Raw genomic sequence first — 19,607 nt, forward strand, 5'->3', positions numbered from 1 at the left:
AGGGAGACATTCAAATTGCCCACCTGCCTACCAGAAAGAATACTTGTCCTCTCCATCCTTTCTGTAGGAGTCAAAACTGAGACAAGGTTAAATGAGAAAATGAATTGATTAAAAAACAAAAAAGTCTGGAAGGGGCTGAGACACACCACTCAGCTTGTGCCCTTGGCCAAAGGCAGAAACAGCTACACTTGCAACACATGTTGTCCAACCTAACTTTAAAGCCCCTTGTGATGAAGAGTCCATACCCCTCCCATACCATTAGGCAATCAAATGCCTAATTTGCATTTTTGACATTAAAGATTTTCTTCATGCCTCACCATTTTTCTTGCTGCAGTTTATACTGATGACATCTTGCCCCCTCCATTACAGGCATGAATAGTAGGTTATTCCCCTTTCTCTGTGCAGTACCCTTTCATTTTCTCAAAAGCAACTTACATCTTCATATTGTGTATCATGTTTACAGTGACTCAAGGAGCAGAAGAATCTAACAGAATTTTAAGTTGGAATTTTAAAAGCCAAGCAGAGCAAAGCACAAACAAAAATTTCTAACGAGGTCTAGATTCATCCTGCCAGCTTTAGGTGCCAGTTGCAAATGAATTCCAGATGCCTAGGGCTACAGAGAAACAGAAGTCCTCCAACAGGCAGTTTAATGTATCTAAGATGAACTCCTCTTTGTAGCTGCCTACTCATTAGATGGGATGCTGGGCAATGAGATTTCTAACTAAGCACATATTTTGATTAGGGCAAATTCAAGTCTAAGTGATTTTTTTAAAAAGTTAATTCTAGCATTCCCAAGACGAGATACAATTTTAATTTAGTTTTAAGCACTACATAGGAGGTAGCTCAAGAACTGCTAACACAAAGAGACCATGGTGAGGCATAGCTAGGGGAAGGTTTCAGGACTGAAACTTCATTACATTTCAGTAAAATGAAAAAAAGTATGCTGAACACAAGAACACAATGTGATTCATGCCCTATATACCAAAAAAAATGCGTTTTTACAAACCAAGAAAAAAGAAACAAAAGCACAGCATGTAAAGCAGTCTGCCTCTTAAGTATCAGATGGAAAAACAGACTTGGGCCAAATACGCAGGTAAAGGTGGGACATGGGGAGGCAGCAGTAAGTCTCGGGGCTTTCTGGCGCCCTGTGGCCCCGGGCCGACGGTCAAGGAGGCGCTGCCGCTTACGGCGTGGCCGGCAGGCGGCAGCTGCCCTCCGCACCGCCCCCCCGAGCCGCCGCACAGCGCCCACCCGCCCGGGGCCCCGCGGCCGCGGCACACAGCGCCGCCCGGCAGCGCCGGGGCCTGAGGAGAGCCGCGCCCCCGCCTCCCTTCTGACGAGACTCTTCGGCCAGCCAATCACCTGTGAAATATCCTCTAGGGGCGGAGCCTCCTCCCGCCAATCAGAGGTCTGGCTGTTCACAGGAGGTGGGGTCCTCTCGGCCTCAAGACTGTCCCGGGGCAGGCGCGGCCTGCGACAGCGGCTTTAGCTCCCTGCGAGGGACCAGGCCTTATTAGGGCGGAGGTGACTCTCCCAGCGCCTGAGGTAAAAATTCACTCAGTTTCTCGATGGGGGCTGATAGGAGGCGAAAGGCACGAGGAAGCGGAGAGGGCTTTAGAGAGCCCCGCTGGGATTTCCCCTTGCGCTCCCTGCTCAGGCATTGTTCCGGGCGCCTCGGGTCCTGTGTCACGAGGATGCGTAAAGCGTGGCGGACGGATCGGACTTAGGGTCATAACGCGCCGGCGCAGCCGCACGGACGGGTCGGACTGAGGGACACACTATAGCGCCGCACTCTGCACCGAGGAAAGAGGGAGGGAAACTCCGGGCCAGAGACAAAGGGGGGGAGCCGAGTGGGGAACATCCGGGTCACTCGCTGCCGCCTCAATCCGGGACACGCGCGGGTGCTGTGGCCGCTCACGGTGAGGCCTGGCCGGGCGAGGGGCCTGGGGCGGCGGGGCCTGGGGCGGCGCGCTGGCGGCCGCGGTCCCTGGGAGAGCGGGGCCTGGGCTGGCGCGCCCCGCCCGCGGCGCGACGGGGCGGGCGGCCGCGGGGTGCGCGGGCCTGGAGGCCTCCGCGGAGACCGTGCGGCCGGGTCCGCCGGCGCAGCGCTGCCCGCCTCGGGCGGGCTCTGCGTCTGCTGCCGCCCTCGGAGGTCTCGGCCGCCTTGGGCCGAGCGTGGCGAGGAGGGCTGGGCGCCACCGGGCCTGCGCGAGGCGGTCCCCGCCCCGACGAGCACTTGCCTGGGTCCCAGCGGGCGGGCGCCGGGCTGCCCTGCGCAGGCCTCGGTGCCGCCCCGACCCCTCTGCCGGGTCCGCCAGGCGGGCGGCCCTCGGCGAGCGCAGGCACCGCTCGACTCGCCCGGGGCCGCGCCGCGGGCGGCGTTGCTGAGCCGGTCCGGACCGAGGGCTCTTGCCGCGCCTCTCCTTTGGCTGTTCTCCTTGCGGCTCTGTAGCCCTGTCGGTATAGTAACCCCTTTCTGCCCCTTTTCCCTGCCGCAGGAGGCGGTTTTCTCTTGCAGTCCGGCGGTAGTCTGTTTCATTAAATCACAACCGTGGGTTTTCTCCACTCTTCTGAAAAGTAAAGTTCATCAAGTTCTTGGGCAAGCTATTCCAGTTTATAACTTCTTCTTGTGCTAGTATTTAGCCCACAGAGTGAGAATGTGAGGTTAGCAATCTTAAACTTGCTTTATTGTTATTATTTGAAATGAATTGGAGCTAGTTCAAGTTCTTGACACTTAAAGAGCATGCTGTTCGTGTATTTAGGGACTCATCACAGGTCAGAATTCTGCGTATGATAGATTTTGCTGTCCCACAGCAGAACTCTTCTTTGTGAGACTTGCTTTTTGTGTTTGGAAATAGATTTCTCCCCCCCCACCATCGGAGGACATAGGTAGCTAAGATGATCTGTAATGGAACACAACCACTTCACCCCTATGATAAAGGTTTGGTTTTGTTTTGGTGTGTGTGGTTCTTGTTTTTATTTTTTTCTCCAAGAGTGGGTAGTAGTAGCAGCAGCAGAGGCAAGCTACAAAGTAAGTTTGGAAGCTTCTGTTCATTTCCTAATGCTTTGACAGCAATAAAAGGGGCATTGCTACCTTTTAATTTGGGGGGGGGGGGAGGAAGGAGGGAAGTGGAGTGCAAAACCAAATGAAATGTGGAGATAGACCTCTTCTGCTTGCATGGCCTCTGCAAGATAGGGTTTATATACTTTTTCCAAGGCAGAAGAGTGCGTTCTTTCCAGTGATAACTGTCTTTAATGTGTTCTGATCTCAGTTCTGTTCCTTTGCAATAAATTCCTCAAGTGGAGGAAATAAATTGGATGTGATAGTGGTGGCTTTTTTTTTTTTTTTTAAGATTTTTTTCAGGTTTTAACTGTTTCAGGTTAATAGTGATGTCTTGCATTTGCTAGGAATTTCAAGAGCTTACAAGAGTTAAACATTAAATGTAGGCATTTGGACAAAATACTTCTCAGAAGCTACTACTACAAAGAAAACAATGTGCATAAATTATTGAGTAAGATAAATGTAGCAGTGAGGATATGAGATCTTCAGTTCTATTTCTGAAGATCTAGTTAACCCACTTTAGTATCTCACTGTTTCCTGCTATTCCATTACTTCTGAGATCAAAATATATATTCAGATGATCAATCTTTGTTTATCATATTTCAAGCTCCTGCAGAGCAACAGTTTGAACAAGATGTCTAGATTCTTCTACTGAAGAGCTGCTAGACAGTGTATGTTGGAAATTTGTTAATAGACTGATGCGCTTTTGAGCAGATTCTAATACGATCTTCATTCTGAACTGTGCTTTCAGTCTCATTTGTCACAAATCGCTACAAAGTAGATGTGCAAGAGATGAGAGATTTTTCAATAGTTGTCTGCTCTTGCAAGGGTAACTGAAGCCTGTGAACTTTATGAAGAGGTTAATCAGGCACTGACCCATGCCATGTAAGTATGTAAGATGTTTAGATACTCTGAGAAAGAGGGTGACAAGCTTCAGAACTGACAAGTCTCCTTCTCCACATCCTTTTATGCTGGATGCTCCTTACAGTCACTTAGGAGTTACAAAACTCAAAGTGAGTCCACAAGAGTACAGGAAAACTAGTCTCCCAATACAGTTCTTGATTTACTTTAAAATATGAAAAGAGGGGTAAACTTAATGTAGTGTTTACTTGCACAATATAAGTCTGTAGCACTCACTGTCTGAGGATACCAATTTTAGTTACTTCAGCATCCCTGGACCCTTTTAAGACATTGTAATAACAGTCTTGCAGAAGAGAGACCAGAGGTAGGCACAAAAATCAGAATTCGAGTCCAGCTGTGGTTGAACTTTTTCCCAGTCATATTCAGTAAAACTTAATCATCAGTTCAGGTTTGATTGTTTGGGGGGGGGGGTGGAAGGGGAGAGGAAACAGAGGTTCAAACCTGCAATAAAACTACTAACTATATATTGTAATAGATTAAAAATTTTAACTGTGCATTACTAGTAACTGAAACAATCTAATATAATTGATTTTCTTTCTAGTTGTTTACCTGTCTAACTTTCTGATTTGATATGGATAAAGTAAATATTCTTAAAACCCTGGGAAATATCAGTTTTTATCAATTTTTTTTTTCATTGCAAGGGCTTTTGATATTCACAATACTGGAATAACAGAGACTAGAAGACTGTCTAAATATATGTACTTGGAATCTAAATTGAAGACACAAACACTTACTACTTTATCAAGCTTCTCAATATATCCTAGTTAATCACATTTGGCTCATTAATAAACTACAGTGTTATGTGAAATTCAGACACTGAATTCCTCAATTTTTTTTTAACCCAAGCAGCAGAGTTGCTACTAAAATAAATATTGAGCTATTAAGTCACAGGCTTCACTTGCTGTGAAGTATTGAAAATCAGCCTAGTATTTTCTTCATTTAAAATATACTAATTGGGAAAACACCTTTTTATTTCATAAGTCCCTCTGTCAAAGTATTTGTTTTTTTGGAGCCAAGCTGTCTTTTAGTATTACCCTTAAGTATTCGGCTAGGCTGCAGAATAGCAGAGAGCTTTGAACTATTTTTACATACTCTTCCCCTCCTCCTCCCCTTGCATAAAATATATCATTCTCAGAACTTAGGTAGTGGCACTTAATTTTTTGCTGTGAGGAGAGAAAAGCAAGAAGTTGACATTTGGACTAAGGAATGAAAGGCAGACATTGGGAAGACAGATGTGCTACACTTGGGAAGGAAATGGTGTGTGGTCCTTCTTCAAAGCTTGATTTAACATCTTGAGGTGCAAACCAGTTAAAAGATTAGACTTAATATTTTTGGTTATAATGCAGTGTGTATATATGCACTGAAAAAATAGTTCTGAATGTAGTCTGATCAGTGATTAAGTTAAAGTCAAATGCCTCAAGATTTGAAGAGGTCTTTATAGAACAGAAGGAAGTCTTAAGTTTACTGGGCCACCATATAGTTCATAACTAGTGGCAAAAGCAAGCAGGTTACAAAGTAACCTAAAACAAGTCAGAATTGAAGCTTGAAAATTCATCATTTCCTTCTGTTGAAAAATTATTTAATTGGTGATGTTCTGTAGGACCTATGTAGTTTATAGGCCCTCTGAGAAGACAGCATTTCCCTTGAGATATACATAATTGCCTGTTAACCACAGGAAATTTAATTCTTCATGTATTTGAAAGCATTCTGCAATATTTTCCTTGGAGAAAAGATAACTGAGTTTCTAAAGTATCTAAGAATATCTGAATGGTTAATAAGCACAGCTAGTTTCCTCAAATTATTGTAGCAAGGTTAATACTACAGTGGACCATCATGTGCTGACAGCACAACTGAAATTCTGTCATATATTCAGTAGTTCATTTAAATCTGCAAGAATACGGAGTCATAGACTAAAACTACTCCCTTTAAAATTTCTCTAAGGGAGAATTTTGTTCTGACAGCATCTTTTCAATGGCTCCTACTTCTTTCTCTTGTGAATGAAGTAAAGTCTGAAGTGGTATGTAGTTTCTTAGTTAACTAAAGTCTTCTGACATAACCAAGATCCAGATACATACCTCTACTTTACTCATCGGACAATTTATAGTGGTGATAGGTATATAACACTAAGAGGAATATTAGACTGAATATAGGATTTACTGTACGTATTTGCTGTATTTCAGGGTTAACGATCCTTTCTAAAAATAGCTTCGTCTGGCATGAATTTAACTGCTAGCTTGAAGTTGAAATTATGTTTTATGGTCATCCAAGCAAAACTGACTTTGAATAAAACTGGAAGGAAGGATTTGAAATACTGAGTGTCCCAGGAACTCATTAAAACTCTTAATCTGGAGTTTTTAAAGGCTTTGAGTTGAGGTGTCTGCTCTGCTAATTTTTGATGTGTAAGTACTTAAGTTGGAAGCCAACTGTCTTCTAATCTTTAAAGTGTATAGTAAATGAGCATGAGTAGTCCAGTGTGAGATTTTAACATAAGGATCTTTGTAAGCTACAATTCATACTATTGTAGTAATAGACTGTAATATTCTTATGAGCAATCTGCATATTAATACCGTATTGAATGTTGCATAGTTCTTAACCAACATTTAAAATATTCACATTAATGGAGTGGTAATATTCCTATCATTAATTCTATGAGCTTGTTTAGTGGAAAAACTTTTATTCTTTTGACTGTCCTAAAGACCTCTTAACTATATGTAGAGTTAAGAACAGTTGGAGAAGTCAGGCCAACTGCTGAGTACTAACTCCTCTTTGAAAAGGGGAAATGTGCAGTAGGGAGAAGGATTAAAAACCTTTGTTGGAAGGAGGTTATGAGCTCCTTTTGACCATGTGGCTAATAAAACCCTGAGTTCAAGTACAGTTTAGCAATGAAAAATAAACTCTGTTTTTAACTAATGTTCTACATGAATAGAGAATCCTCCCTGAATTTGAGTGAGCCACTCTGTTGCAGCCATCATGTTTAGAACTCTTGTTGCATCATCTACAGTGATGACCTGTGCTCTGCATATTTTCTTCTGCAGTTTGCTGTTTCAGTCGTCATGCTTGGCTGTTACTGAAGATGCAGAAAGATCATTCAGTTTACATTGGAGTTCAGAACCTACCTTGTGGAATGAGTGGGACACTGGTTCTTCCTTAGATCACTTCTTTATTGCTGTCTGTGTCTGCTGATGTTTGGAAGTTACATAGCAGCATCTCAGCAAAACTGAGATGATTCTGATAAGTTCTATGCCCGTGTTGCTTTTGCATAGAGCACTGAGTTTCAGCAGGGACTTACAGTCTAAGATTGACACTTCTCGTTCCCCTGTTTACCACAAGCAGGAGCGATAGAAGTATTGGCTACAAAAGAAAATCATACACTTCATGGTGTGGTAGACAGGCATTTATCAGTCACACAAGTAGAATATCTGAGCCCTTTTATTACTACTGATGGTATTTCCGTTGTCAAGCTGCTGTTGAAGTATTTTTGAAAATGTAGTTCACATATAGAACACAAGGTGGGGATAATATTTAAAACTAGATGAAGTCTAGTAACTTAGGAGTTGTTGACATGGGGAACCTTGATGATGATTTTCCTGATGTTGAGTTCTGCTGAACCGGGGGGAGGGGGAATGCATTTATCAACAACAGTAGTGAAAATCATAGATCAAAGTATTTCCTGAGTAATCGTAGCTTTTCCAAAGATAATATAATGTGTGAAATGCATACATTTCAAGTAAAAAATTTATACTAAAAGCAATCATTTCTATTTTAGAGGGACTCCAAATATGTCTGGCATAGCCCTCAGCAGACTTGCACAGGAGAGAAAAGCCTGGAGAAAAGATCATCCATTTGTAAGTATGCGAACTGTCAACTTTCTGACTTCTGTGGCTATTTTGGTCTTCTGATGATGTTTTCCTGATATTTTTGTTTATTTATTTATTTATTTAACACCTAATCAAACAAAAAAAGCTGCTTAAAACTATGTAGTGCAAAACAAAATAACACCATGTATAAAGAGAAGATAGTTGTAAAGCATACTGTAAGTGTGTCTTCTGAAATCCTCACCCTTTGACTCTTTGCCTTAATTCAGGGATTTGTAGCAGTACCTACAAAAAATCCAGATGGCACAATGAATCTAATGAACTGGGAGTGTGCTATTCCAGGAAAGAAAGGGGTAAGATTTACTATTGTCCTAACATCTCACTTATATGCTGAAAAGAAACATAAGCCTGCTCATGTATTAAGGTGAGAACTGAGAATATAACTTACATGCAGTTTAATGTAAACGTTTGGATCCTTCTGCTACTTTGGAATCCAGGTCAAGTAGATGGAGAATGACATTGGACTAAATACACTGAGTCTGTTCGACTGTTGATACTGACCACTTTAAGAAACAAATGCTTCAGAGGAATGCGTGAGAATCCTGCATAGAGCAGACTTAAGATAATCTTTTGCTTCATGACAGGGTTTATTGAGACTTCTGTTCTTACTAAATGCTGGTTTAAGCCCTAAAGCTTGAAGATTAATATTGCCAAAATGTTGCCTCTGCTCATTAACCGCCAAGGCCTCTTTTCTGTCCACTTAATAGTGAGACCATTCAGCCTTATAGAAGTGCTGTACTGTAGCACTGTTCTTAATTTTATGGATTTCATGGAAAATAGTTCTGCTTTATCATCATGGAAAACTTCATAAATTGAAGATATGAGATTCCCTTTTTATTTTAGGAAAAGAAGAATAGAACTTTCTAACATAGTTCTTCAAGCTGATTTCATTTATGCTTTTATGTCCACTTCCTAAAAATAAATAATTGTGGTCTCTACAAATGTGTTCCTTTCCCTTGTTACTCTAGTCAGTTTATTCTGGTTTAAGGGGAGAGAATGAACAGAACTTCTAGATGGAGATAATCATTAATGCATGAAGCTTTTTTTGATTGCTACACTGCCATTATAATTTCTCATTCTGGGTGCTATCTCTCTTTCTCTTAAGTTTTTCTTTAGCAAGGAGCAATCGATTATTCTTGAACCCGGGGGATGCAGTCTTTTTTGGAATAGTACTATGAATTACTTAGTGTTTTTCATTTTTGCCAGTCTTTAGTGTTTTGCATTGGATGTGGGATTTCTTTTGTTGCTTTGACTGTTTTACCACCCCTTCATGCCAACTTGCTTAAGTCCCCCCCCAAAATCTGGTCTCTTAGATTTTGTTTGATAAGGAAAGTATATGTTGGCAAAACATGCCGATTTCATACTATTGCCCAGTTCATCTAGTGCTGAACATGGCATCGAGTGTTGCTGCTAGAGATCTTACTTGAATAGACAGCTACCAAAGTATTGAGCTAATTGATACCTTGTTTTTGTATGACTCTCTGAAATGGCATACCTCAAGTTATTTCTTAAAGAAGCATCTAAAAATAATTTAACAGTACAAGGAAAAACTCATCCCAGGGTATTCTGCCAAAACAAGATTATCACTTGTAATAGCTAACTGTTTTGTCAAGATGTCACCTTTAAATACTTATGTTAAGAAATCTTAATGGTACTGCTATGTAATGTAAAATGAAGCAAACAAAACCCTTAAAGGACAATTTCTTGCCTCCTACAAACAGCTTATCCCAGAACAAGATCAGGTAAACTCATGTAATTCTTGGACAGCGGTCTGTAATAATTCAGGGGTTTTACTTCTGAATAGACTGAATTTTTGCTAGAAGCAGCATGTGTTGTTTGTCTCTGCCAGACCAACCAGTCACTGTATATTGCCTTTGTGTTTGGAGGCACACTGTACTGCAGCTGCTACCTCTGAGCCAGATCAGTGAAATCACCTACATGGCATAGGAGATGTATGTTTGGAACCTTGATGCTGGGTTTTATCAAAACTTAATCATCCTCCAGGAAGTCTTAAAGACCTCTAATGCTGGTTCACAACTTTCTGAATTGTTGCTCCTCGTGACTGTCTGACATAAGGTTCAGTCTGATTCAATTACCAAGCTTGAGTCCTTCTCTTGAATCCTTGCTACCTAATCACTTTTTCCTGTCTGGTATGTGCATGCTGATTTTTTTTTTCCAATTTAAACATAGAATCTTGCACTTCTCCCTGAATTGCATCCATAAGCATATTAAAGCTAAGTAAGTTTGAATCCAAAACGCTTTCTCATCTGCTTGTCATTCCTGTCAGCTTGGTTCTGCTTGCAGATTTATTGGATGTCTTCTCCTGTGCTATCAGCAGACCACAAGCTGAAGTAGCAAATGGTATTAGACCTGGGATGGATATCTCCATACACCTCTTCTTTGACAGTGGATCATTTATTAACTACCTATAATATGACTTGAAGATATACCTGCAATCTGTCCAGTAGCGCAGCAGGATCTAGATGATACTTCTATGTCGTACTTTTATCTTAGTAAGGCTTTTGAATGTCTGCTATTTTACATCCATAAAGTGTGTTGCTTTGTCAGAAAGAGTCAAAACTTGTTTTTGACTGTTCTTGCATTCTACTTGAGCAGTTTATCAAAACCATTTGTCTTTCCCCAAAATTGAAAACAAACGAGTTTTTATTCTATCAAAAGGCTTCTATCTCTTTTAAAAATGGACAAGTTTGTCTCGTTTGAGAAGGTGTGGAGAACAGGTATTTCCAGTTGATCACAACTGACTAGGACAGTAAATGTAATCAAGACCATTCACTCTTAAAAACACTCCTATGTTAGTATTTCTTAGCACTCTCCCCCCCCCCCCCCCCCCCCCCCCAATTCTAGCCTGAGACTTTGCACAAGGAAAAACAGCAACAACTGTGTGCTTTTTCCACTAAAAATCACATGGTTCAGGTAGGGAAGAGGTAGGGCTTTTCTCTTAAGGTGATCTTTGAATATATCTGTTTGTCCTTGAGGACACAAGTTGATCACTTACGCTGATAACTTGAGACCATCACTCAGATTTGTCTCTAAAGGACAAATCCGACACCCATTTTCATTTCAGTGAGCCTATAGTAAGGGCTAGTTACAGATGAGTGATCTGCCGTTTTAGAGATTAATAAACTTTTTCACACTTCTTACCAGAAGTCAGTTCTTCCGAAGGCCTTTCTCCTTATGTTCCAAGTAAGAGGACAAGGCAGGGTATCTTTTGAGGTAGGCTTTCTGTCTTTTGCCAGATGTTTATACTTCTTTAGGTGACCATTCTGAGTACTGCTGTCTTATTTAATCCCTAATGTTGTGTAGCACTGGAACTGCTCTAACAGAGCAGTGTTCATGATTTCTGACAGTGATGAAAACCTTCTTGGAACTTCTGTTTCTTATACAAAAAGATGTGATCTGCAAGATTACATGCTACCAAATACAGACAGGATTAATTTAGACTAGTGAAGAACCTCACATAAATCTAGACGGCACTGTAATATTAGTTATTGTTGGTTTGGGGATTTATTTATTTTTAGTGCTTTTTCTCAGGCCAGATTCTCGAGTCAAAATAGAAGCTGTTTATATCCACTCACTTAAATGGTGTATCCATATCCTGTCTTCTCAGATTTATTTTAAGTGCAAGTATAATGATCCCTCCCTCATTACATGTTTAGAAGAACAAAACAAAGCTTTAGATGCTATATAGGATGACAACTTACACTTGCATTTGAAATTATTTGTTTGTATTGAATTTCTTGACTGACTCTGCAACACTTATTAGCAATAATCAAGTGGAAAAAACAGTTTTGTTTTGTTTTCCTTCCAATTGCTTACTATATAGGTAGAATAACTAGTCTCAATGTAGATATCCCTTTACACCTTTGTGGACTTGGTATGCAGATACAGCACTGAGATATTACTGCTATGTTAAAGTGGACATGTACTCTTAAATGAATCTATGTTTTGTTTTGTTTTTTAAGCTCTTGAGATTTTTACTTTTGAAATCAAATTCCAAACTACTGCTCAGTTTATGAACTGATTTACTCCTTAAAATATTTTTTTCTGTCAATGAAAGTGTTGAGAGAGAATTATCTAGCACAACACATTCTTACTAAAACCAGCAAAAAGCTAATTAGGCAAGAGGACAAATATTTCATACTGGTATAGAAATAGGAAGTGTCTTACTATGCTGTTTTGTGGGTTTTTTGTTTGTTTGTTTTGACTTTTCCTTGCTGTAATCTGAAATCTACTTTAACTTCTTTTGATAGACACCATGGGAAGGAGGTTTATTTAAACTACGGATGCTTTTCAAGGATGACTACCCTTCTTCGCCCCCAAAATGCAAGTAAAATGATCAAAAAACCACAGGTTTAATAGAGCAATATTAAACCAGTCCATGAGGCTGTATGAGTGGTTACTACTTCTTACTGATTTCCTACTGAAAGGTGTTTCCCTTCCCACCCTGCTTTTGCATTTGGGGAAAAAGTGATGAAATGAGCGAAATGTTCAATTTTAGAAAGCTGAGGAGTAGAGGGCTGCTTTGAAGATTTCCTGGAAGTTTGGCAGAAGCATCAGTTGAAGCATCCCCTACTTGATCAGCACTCTTCAGAATCGAATAGGCAGGCATGGTTAATCTAAACTTCTTAGGGCGTTTGCTTTCTGAGTGAGTTCTCAGCTTAAAAGACCAACTTTAAGGAAGAAAGATCTTGGACAAATCAAAAAAAAAATGGTTCCATCAACTTTAACCTTTTCATCTGTTAACCCTAAATATGAACCAGTTTGTTTTGTTTCTGTTGTGTGGTTTTGTTTTTTTTTTTCTTTCCTATTACCTACAACATGTATATTCAGATAGCTTGTTTCCTTGTTAGGATAAGGAAACTTTTAAAACACGCCTCACTTATAAACTTTAGAAGTCTGAGAACATCTTCTGCCTTGTCTAGTTGCTAGGGCCTTTAAAAAGTCTATCCCCACAAATCAATGGACATGATCAAAAACAGCTTTTTAGACAATGGTTCATGTCTCTCTAGTGTTTCAGCAGTATCGGTTGTCTTGGCTGTTCCTTTAGTTTGTCTCCACCTAAATTCTTGTGACACAAGAGGAAACATACCTTTTTAACTAGAAAATATTTAACATGAATATCTCAAGAAATACCAACTAGTTTAGCACACTTTGCAAGTGCTGAATGAACTATCATCCCTTAAGGTGCATCTGTGACTTATCAATTATTATGACTTACCAATATGGCTCCTCAGTTCCCACTGAACTTTGTTGAGGGGCCCATAAGCAAAACTTAATTGTGACATAGGATGAATAGAAAACTGCACCAGTATCTACTTATTTTCTATATTACTAAGTAACTGTTCATTGCGTTACTGAAGATGGTGGCTTTTGCGTTTAAGTCCTGCAAAGATTAAAGAAATGTCAGAATAAGCATTGCTTGGCAAAGGGATAACTGCCCAAGCCTACCCCTTCAATCAGTCTTGCAACTTAAACTTGGTTCCTCATGTTCAGTGCATGTTGGTTATACATAAAAGAAAAGTGAAACTGAAAAAAAATGCTTGAAGCTTAACTTAGCCTTTTCTGCATAGACCTCTCTATGTTTTAAAGTGAGGGGAAAACAGATGAATGAAGAGCAGTATCTATCCTGTATAGAGTAATATATGCCACTATAAATACAGGATTAGTTTAAAAAGCTTTTTATGATAAAGACATTACAAACTGATTTTTGTCTTTTTTTGCTCTTAAGCCAAAAGATTACTGATCGCAATGATAGTGCTGTATTGCCCGGACTGATATTGCAGACACTTGGAGTTCCTGCTTTATGTGCAGGCTGAGCCAAGAGGAAAACTAGTAGCAATAGCCCCCCAAAAATCTCTTTAGGGATTCTCTCTCTCTCTCTCTCTCTCCTTTTTTTTTTTTTTTTTTTTTTTTTTTTTACCCCCCTTCCCCCCCCCGCCTTGTGTCATTGGCCACTTTTTTCACTGATAGTGTAAACTAACTTTCTAATCTTAGTCTTACCTCTGTATGCAAGTAACTCTCTTCTCCCTTAGGTAAATTTGAACCACCATTATTCCACCCGAATGTGTATCCTTCAGGCACAGTGTGTCTCTCCATCTTAGAGGAGGATAAGGATTGGAGGCCAGCAATCACAATTAAACAGGTCATTAATTATGCTTAGACATAAGCACTCTTATTTGCTTTGCCTGCTTGTCTTACATGAATCTAAAATGTTCAGTATATGTTTCTACAATTGACTTCCAAGAGGGTTTTTTTAATTGTAAATTTCTTAGTAATATCTATGCCTACATTACTCACTTCCTATTCCTTCTTAAACAGATCTTGTTAGGAATACAAGAACTTCTAAATGAACCAAATATTCAAGACCCAGCTCAAGCAGAGGCTTACACAATTTACTGGTAAGTATCTTTACATATCAGCTTGAAAGCTGTCATATTACCTACAACTATTTGTAACTGATAGTATAATATGGGAATGTTCTTAGGAATGATCAAGGTTTCTTACCTTCATGGCTGTGACCTGTGGAGATGCCTAGCTTATGCTAAGCCTAAGTAAAAGAGTAGCTTCAAAGTTAATAGGCTAATGGCACTTTTAATAATGTGACAACAGCAGTAAATTGCAGAGGCTTCCTTAGTTGGACCATGATTCTCATTGTTCCATCCCAGGACAGAATCCCTTCCCTTAAAGGCTAAGTGAGGGATAGTGATGAGGCATAATAATTTTGTGCAACCAGTGATTAGAAGGATGAGACTGGATTAGGTGATGAGTCCCATTCATCAATACAGGAATAAGTCGCTTCTATCTGGTAGTGGGTGTCTATGAGCATTTGTGCCTAAAGGATAAAGTATAGCTTTGCATGATTGCTGTAGTGAGCATGGAGCATTTTGTGAAAATTAAATCTTCAAAAAGAATAGGCTAACAAATATGGAAAGCTTGTAACTTTAGCAGAATGAACATTACAGTGATTATGAAAGGTGATAGTGTTTTAACTGAAAAAATACTTTTTTTTTTTTTCTCTCAATCTTAACATTATCCCATAATCAAAAACGGGCAGCTGATCTATAATCTTTATGGGTGCAAAACACATTAAACAAATGCTTTTGGCTCTGTCAGCTACTAAAATAATGACCAAGATGAAAATGTAAGGCTGACATTCCAGACAGAAACAGACAGAAGAACAAGTCTCCAGGAGACTGCCAAGTTAGAAAATGGCATTTTATGTGACTTCATCTTTGACATAGCTTGGATGTGTCTATATTACAGGACCCTAGTGAAAAGGAAAGATAGAGATGAATAGTGTGCCTTGGATTTAAACACTTCACTCAGTGTTACTCTTTCAGTAAATTCAGTGAATTTATTCTTAAAATTGGATGTGACTGAGTGCAGATGAAGGACATGTAGAAGGCCACAGTTGTAGGCAATGCCTTCAGGAGCAGGTAGTGATGAAGGCAGGCCACTTTTAAAAATAAACTACTCTGAGGGGGGAGGAACAACATGCTTTTATAAAAAACATATATATATAGTCTGTGTGTCTCTTCTGTTTCTACAAACACACTGGGGTGTGTGTGTGTACATACACACACGCGTGTGTGTATATATATGTATGAAAACAATTTCTTGTTCTTGTTTCTGCCTTACTGCAGAGACTGAAAAGACAGGATCTTGGTTTGTACCTTGGTGACTGGTTAGTACTAATGAATATACTGCTTTAAGGGTGCAATTGTTAATAGGAATAGTGAACAGTTTCTATGAGCATAAGCTTAACACTGTCTTTTTTTTGGGGGGGGGGGGGGGGAGGAAAGGACAGCAGTGTTGGGAAGGTGTTGCACAAGCTGCTTCTGTGGTTGTGCTAAGGCTTTCCAGATGCATTAGTCAAGCACTGTGCTTCTGTGCCTGTTTCAGTACAGTCGATTTCCCAAAAACAAGATCTGCACCTGCTGAAATATATGATAAAACTTTTTTTTCCTTAGAACATTGCTTTCAAGTGTTAAATATTTTAATTCTATATTCTTTTCATGTGTCTTTTGGACATGCATAGTTTTTCAGCGGGTTTACTGTATTTCTACAGCCTGACAGTATGAGTCACACTTACTACTTAACGAGTAATTGTTAGAAGCTCAACAGAGCAGAATGATGTACGTGTCTGTAATTTGGCATGATTAATAAATATGGGGGAAGATGCAGTGCTGTGCAAGTAGATGCCTTTTAGAGAGGTTGTTAAATTTCCTTTTCAAGAATAAGTTTTATGTGCAAAGTAAGGATACTGACACTACTTCTCACTCTCAGGACTGCTTTGGTGTACTGTTACAAAGTAACTTTAACTTCAGCACTCTTAATGTGCTAACCTACTTTCTCCCCTCCCCTCTGTGCATGCATATACACTCCTATGGCAGGCCTTCTTTTGCTTGGGTTCTGAAGGTGTGAGACAACCAGCTGGGTTGAGTTCTTGTGTGACAATGCAATATAACCTAAAGAAAAGTTTTTAGAAGAAAGTTTATAAGTTTAATTATATGAGAAGAAGCTAGAGTATTGTCAGTCTACTTGCTGATAATTGTTCATTTGACATGTCCAGAATTGGCTTCATGTCATCAACTCCTGAGGATATAATTTGCTGGGTTTTTTTCCCCTGTGCAAGCCTTCAAAGCTGAAAGTAAGTTGACTCGCTCAGGCTGTCTGCAAAATCTGATCACTTTGTTTTAGCCACGGTGTAAAGTACCTTACACACAAGAATAAAGATGATAGATTTGTTTAGTAAGAACTTGCCGTTTTCTCTGTTCAATCTGTGAGCCTTAATGACTGGTTATAGTTCCTTGCAGCAATACTTGCTTGTTTAATCAACCTTCATTGGGTATGCTAGCTGCTGTGAACTATAGTGCCTTTTTTAATGTGGAACACTTTCTTTTTTCAACTAAAGGTTACGATAAAAATGCCAAACTGAGGCAGGGTCTGCAGAGATAGTGTGATGCTACCATCATCTTTTCCCCTTTCTTAGAGCGCTTCCCCTCTCCCCTCAAAGCAGTAAAGATGACACTTTAAAATCATATGAATTTCACCAACTGTTCTGGGAACTGGTCTCATCATACACTTTGTGTTATTACGATACTGGAATTCAGGTCTCAGCACGAAGAGGGGAAAATTGTTAGCTTCAAATGAGTAAGATACTTGCATGTAAGGCACAGCTGAACCTGAGAAAGGGCAGGCATAAACTTGCTCGTTACAGGTTGGTATGGCATGCGGTCAGATAGTACAATCGTTCAACAAAAGATGAAGAACTGAACTTCCCTCCAAAGGAAACTTTCAGAGTAATGGTCCAGACAGGTCTTTAATACACTGTAGTGTTCAGTGAATTTTTTGTGTATTGTGAAAATAGAGGATTCTCTTCTGTCTTACATGTTTTGCTTCCAGCAATGGCTTAGTTTCATATTGAGGGGAAATAAAACTGTACAACTCTGATTTCTCAAGCTTTAATCACCTTCTGTTTCTTTTCTATTCAGCCAAAACAGAGTGGAATATGAAAAGAGGGTTCGAGCACAAGCCAAGAAGTTTGCACCATCATAAGCATCTGTCATGCAGCATCTTAAAAAGGAAGGGATTGGTTTGGCAAGAACTTGTTTACAAAACTTTTGCAAAATCTAATGTTGCTATGTACAATTAATATCCACTTAGGGGAGGGGGTTGTATGTGTGCCATTTTCCATATTCGCCACTTGTATACAGTTCTAAATTTGCTGAATTGCCCCCAGTTTTTTCATACAGGGTCTCTTCCTTCAGTCTTTTGTATTTTTGATTGTTATGTAAAACTTGCTTTTATTTTAATATTGATGTCAGTATTTCAACTGCTGTAAAATTATAAACTTTTATACTTCTATAAATTCACTAGTATCTCTAGTTACTTTGCTATCTGATGCAGGCATGCTTTAAAATGTTTAGAACTATATTTAGCCTCTAGCTGGCTGTATGAAAAAAATCATGCCCTCCACCCCCTTCCCTCCCTGAATTTGTTTTTCTATCTTTCAGAAACTAGGTTGTTATTGCTTAAAAGCCTCTGAGATCCAAAGTCAGCCAGCATCTTTATTCTGCATCACTTCCTTTGTGTTTATATGGCGTTCTGTCTGTGTTGCTGTTTAGAGTAAATAAACTGTTTATATAAAGGGTTTTGTTTCATTATCTTCATTAAAATTATTAAAAGGCTGCCATTTAAGCAGTTCTGAACACAATTCAGTGAAAGTCCTGTTTTTAAGGCCTGTGATGCTACACTTTTTGTTTAGATGTTTCCCTCATTTCTCTCTCCTACCCCTTCCTTGCCTCCAACACAGATGTGGTCCTTTGGGCCTAAGTCATGATTATTCATAGCTTTGGGTCTGAGTCATGATTACTCATATACTTAAACAGCTCATTGAATTCTGTGACTAGAGACCAATTGCTTACTGTACATAATGGATCAACATACTGATATGACCAGTTCAGCATAAGATAACACAAGTGTAGACTGACATTAACTATAGTACTAACTGTCCAAGGAATGCAAGATGACCTACAGCATCTGGGGATTTTAAATGATATTTGTTTCTCCGAAATACTTCTGTGCCTTCTTCCAAATGTCAATGTATATAGCTTTTAGGAAAAGGACATACTCTATGCAACTACAGTGTCCTTCTGTAAAGGAAATTGGTTAAATTATGTAAATTATTTTCCATGTATGTCAAGCTGATATACCCTCTATTAAACTTGCACTGCTTTTTTACTGTATTTTTCTAGTTCAAATAATTTTGCAAAACAAATGCAATGATAAAAGCTTCTTTCCATCTGAGCTGTAGCTTCTTCAGTGTTTTTGTTATTAAAAGATAACTTAAGTCTGCAGCAGTAACTATCTTAAGAATGTTACAGCTCTGCTTTCAGACTTGCTATATATTTGTCTGCATCTGATTATGATAGCATTGTAACATGAAAGTATTCCCTCAAATTAGAATAGCTAGCACCCTCACATTCTCATTTCTTTAAGAACTGTGTGTAGAATTGCTTCTCTGTCACTAATCTAGAAATCCTTGTTACAAAAGCTAATTTGGAAAAGACTTCAAATTCTTGGGGTTGGAGGGTGAATAACAAACAGGGTTAAAGGAAAGATTCCCTGTCAAATCTATTCAATCAAACTTATTCTTTTCTTTTTAAAGGGAAATGGAGGATTTGCAGAACTAAAATTGCTGAGGTGACTCCAAAGTGCTCCAGCAGACCTAGACTTTAATCTATGTAGACTAGGAAGAAGGTTAAGAGGTGAAAAATTTGCTGTGACTTGAAGAACTTAGGAACCTTATGCATATGAAGGTAACAAATTATGAATTGTTGTCCTCTGTACCTTCATTTTTACTGGAGGGTTGCTGAAGTTCAGATTTAAACCTAAACCTAAGGTTAGGTTCCAGTTGGGTGCTGGAAACTCAAAACAGCATTTAAGTGCACAGAAACCTGAAAACAACAGGTAATGGCTATACTTTCACTATACAAACTGGCAAGTTTTTGGAAGAGTGAACTAAGATACCAGTGCTGATTTATAAAAAGCCTTACTCCTGCTTAAGGACAAGATGATGCGTGTTTGTGATTTGGTAGAATGCTGTCTCAAAATAATGAGAATATAGGCAGATGGTATTGCTGAACCTGCTGTCTGAAATTCTGTGATATACCTCTGAATATAAAATGCAAAAGCTTTGTATGTTGCTGAGGATCCTCTAACTGTAG

At 39.5% G+C, this 19,607-nt stretch overlaps 1 protein-coding gene across 3 annotated transcripts; it reads left to right on the top strand.

The window, feature by feature from the left end:
* Positions 1 to 1,433: 1,433 nt before the first annotated feature.
* On the top strand, positions 1,434 to 18,031 carry UBE2I (ubiquitin conjugating enzyme E2 I). 3 transcript variants are annotated; one of them, XM_013944669.2, is made up of 7 exons: positions 1,434 to 1,545; positions 7,749 to 7,827; positions 8,067 to 8,150; positions 12,129 to 12,201; positions 13,911 to 14,020; positions 14,197 to 14,276; positions 17,373 to 18,031. In XM_013944669.2, the coding sequence occupies exons 2-7, from the start codon at positions 7,762 to 7,764 to the stop codon at positions 17,434 to 17,436; spliced, it is 477 nt and encodes a 158-aa protein (XP_013800123.1). In that variant the 5' UTR covers positions 1,434 to 1,545; positions 7,749 to 7,761; the 3' UTR covers positions 17,437 to 18,031. The 3 variants fall into 3 exon arrangements, with proteins under 3 accessions (XP_013800123.1, XP_013800122.1, XP_013800124.1); XM_013944668.2 differs by lacking the exon at positions 1,434 to 1,545 and adding an exon at positions 1,708 to 1,919; XM_013944670.2 differs by lacking the exon at positions 1,434 to 1,545 and adding an exon at positions 2,361 to 2,460.
* The last annotated feature ends 1,576 nt before the right edge of the window (positions 18,032 to 19,607 follow it).

The sequence above is a fragment of the Apteryx mantelli genome, chromosome 16 (genome assembly GCF_036417845.1).
Source record: "Apteryx mantelli isolate bAptMan1 chromosome 16, bAptMan1.hap1, whole genome shotgun sequence".
NCBI lineage: Eukaryota > Metazoa > Chordata > Aves > Apterygiformes > Apterygidae > Apteryx > Apteryx mantelli.